Here is a 3,120-nt window from a genome sequence, read left to right as displayed (position 1 = left end):
AGGTTCTTCTGAGGCTGCTGCCAGTGGTTAAAGCCTCCAGCAAAGCTCTGTAAGGAACAATGGGCAATGTTTTTGTTTATCTGTTGAAATATTTTTGCCTATTTGTATTAAATCAGGACGATGTTAAAACATATTTTATTGAACTTTATTATAGTCACCGTTGTAAACTTCGAAATTGACATTTTTTTCTAAAGATTCATATTGACATAAAGACCCAGCCATTCTTTACTAGTTGGGCAAAAGTTGTTCCAAAGCCACTCCTTTGTTATTTTGGCAGTGTGTTAGGGTCATTGTGTTGTTGGATAGAGAACCTTTAGCCCATGAAGGTTTACAGGCAGGGTCTGGTTAGAAGGTTTTATATGGTGTGCTTTATTTGGCCTGCTTGTTTGAAAACATGTTGGTTGGAAAATAATCTGCTTTACACATATTTTGGCAATACCTCCAAGAAGTCATTGGGAAAGAGATTACTAAAAATTTGGCCTAACCAATCTGTATACTTCATTCATAATTCTAAATGTGAAGCACAATGCTAACTTAATTTTAGTTTTATCTTCATTCAACTATTCTAGGCAAAAGTTAATTTATTGATTATACATCTGTCTGATTACCTTTTTATTGTCATTCTTCAGACTGAGTAACTGCAACCTCTCAGAGAGAAGCTGTGAAGCTCTGTCCTCAGTTCTCAAGTCCCAGTCCTCCAGTCTCAGAGAACTGAACCTGAAAAACAACAGTTTGAAGGATTCGGGAGTGAAGCTTCTATCTGATGGACTAAAGAGTCCATACTGCAAACTAGAGAAACTAACGTAAGTATCAGAAACCTGGATCTGACTTCCTAAGCTTGTTCATAAAGGCTTTCTCAATGTACAATACATAACATTTATATATTTAAAATGGTATTTACATGCTGGTTACCCTGCTTGTTGTTTCAAAAACATTGAAACAACAGTTTTACTTAATTTTTGAATTAGAATGTTTATATAGAAAGTTGTTTGTGTGTCTTAAGATAACCCTTTAAACAGCCAAGCCTCAAAATGTCTGCCAGGCATTTTCAAAAAAAAGTATAAAATATGCCAAAACATTCTCATGAGCAAGTGCTTTGGCTCATTTCTCCAGAAGAAAACTTATAAAAATGAACTTGTGATGTGTAATTGTTTTACAGTATACTGTTTTCTTAAACAGTGTCTGAATAGTGTGAAAACAAAAAACTAATAGATTTTAGAGTTTTAGAAAATAAAATGCTGCCGATGAACATAAAGGATAGATTTTGTCAAAAAGATTAAAAAATCAACAGTGTAGAGTTTTTTAGTCTTCCTCAAAAATCATCCCAACAATGTAACCTATATAGATTATCAATACTTTTGTAAGATAGAGTACAAGAATGTGAAATCATGTTTGTTGATTTCTGTTCTTGCAGCTTGTCAGGCTGCCTGATCACAGAAGATGGCTGTGCTTCTCTGGTATCAGCACTCAAATCAAACCCCCATCACCTTCAAGAGTTGGATTTGAGCTACAATCACCCAGGTGACTCAGGAGTGAATATGCTTTTGGCTGGACTGAAAGATCCACAATGGAGACTTGAAACGCTAAGGTATGTTGAAACCACAGAAGACGACAGGCTTGAAACATACTTGTTCTACTTGTCAATAAAGTATTTTTTCTTGTATGTTTGATAAGCTATTGACAGTAATAGTTACACATGCAGTAGCTTTTCTTCTGTCGCTTCAAAAACAGGAAAGTTCCCAATCTCCGGGAGTAGTACTTCCTCATTGGACAGTTAATACATTTAGACCTACACTGTGTCAAACATCTGATTTGACTTTAAATAAAGGATTATATTTTTTTCTGTACAGAGATATTTCAAGTACATGTTTTGGCTTTACACCAGGGGCAGAAACAAGAAGAATCTAGTACATTAGTTGTTTATCTATGTGTAAACACTCTCAACAGATTTAATTTTTGAGTCAATGAAAAGTGAGAACCACAGATTTGAACTTTATAGACCCTACATTTTAGTGAATCTGTCTAATGTAAGGTGATTCCTTTATCAATGTAGAACATGTTTTATGAGAGCCATGTAATGTTTGCAAGCTGAAAGAGACTTATGCTGACTCGTCCTTTTCTCCTTCAGGGTGGAGCCTGCTGGTAACCGATATTTAAAACCAGGTCCATGGAGGTGTAAGTTTGTCTTTGTTGTTGATTCATGACAAACACGCATCTTGTACATAACCACATTCATTGTTTGTGACATATCAAAGTATCAATATGTTGACAAATAATAAACCAGTACCTGTACTTATATGTTTTTTTTCTCTCCATCAGATGCATGTCAGCTGACATTTGACCGAGACACAATAAACCAAAACTTCTATCTGTCAAACGACGACAGGAAGGTGACAGATATGCAGGAGGCTCGCTCATATACTGATGATGTAGACAGAAGAAATATTCCTCAGCTGCTGTGTAGAAATGCTATCAATGGTTGTTGTTATTGGGAGGTTGAGTGGAGAGGACAAATAGAGATATCAGTAACTTATCGAGGAATCCGAAGGAGAGGACTTACTAATAACTCTGTGTGTGGAAAGAGTGATGATTCCTGGAGTTTGAGCTGCTCTGATGACGGTTACACTGTCAGTCATTATAAGAACAGGAAACTCCTTTCATCATCCTCTTTTTCCATTGTCTCTAACAGGGTAGCGGTGTATGTGGACTGTCCTGCTGGCAGCTTGTCATTTTACAGAGTTTCCTCCGACTCTCTGATCCACATCCACACCTTCAACACCACATTCACTGATACCTTGTATCCTGGATTTACAGTCCTACCAGGTTCCTCAGTGTTACTGTGTTGAGTATTAATTTCTTACCTATCGTACTTGATGGTTGACATACAAATTGTTAATTTGTTTTCGAGTCAAGTTACTGCAGTTGTGACATATTTAGGTTTAGAGGTCCAAATGAGTGACACTCCTTCCTCAGCCAAGTCTTTGCTGAAAATGTTGTCAGGGTGATTTATAAATGAAAATACTATATGATAGGTATTTTCCTAGAACCTACATAAAAGAACCACAGACAACGTATATGAATTTATGACTAAACTTCTGCAAGCAAAAGGAGAAGACTCTG

General features: G+C 36.3%; 1 protein-coding gene across 1 annotated transcript in view; it reads left to right on the top strand.

Moving 5' to 3' along the window:
• The window catches only part of LOC108166928 (tripartite motif-containing protein 16-like), a 7,988-nt gene extending 4,966 nt beyond the window's left edge, over positions 1 to 3,022 (top strand). The window contains exons 4-7 of the mRNA XM_017308821.1: positions 605 to 803; positions 1,415 to 1,588; positions 2,129 to 2,175; positions 2,320 to 3,022. Of these exons, the coding sequence (XP_017164310.1) occupies positions 605 to 803; positions 1,415 to 1,588; positions 2,129 to 2,175; positions 2,320 to 2,846 (947 nt within the window). The 3' untranslated portion in view covers positions 2,847 to 3,022. The remainder of the gene's footprint in view (positions 1 to 604; positions 804 to 1,414; positions 1,589 to 2,128; positions 2,176 to 2,319) is intronic.
• The last annotated feature ends 98 nt before the right edge of the window (positions 3,023 to 3,120 follow it).

This window comes from Poecilia reticulata, linkage group LG15, assembly GCF_000633615.1.
Source record: "Poecilia reticulata strain Guanapo linkage group LG15, Guppy_female_1.0+MT, whole genome shotgun sequence".
Taxonomy (NCBI): Eukaryota; Metazoa; Chordata; class Actinopteri; order Cyprinodontiformes; family Poeciliidae; genus Poecilia; species Poecilia reticulata.
The sequence above is the reverse complement of the archived record's forward strand: the minus strand, read 5'-3'. Positions and strand labels throughout refer to the sequence as shown.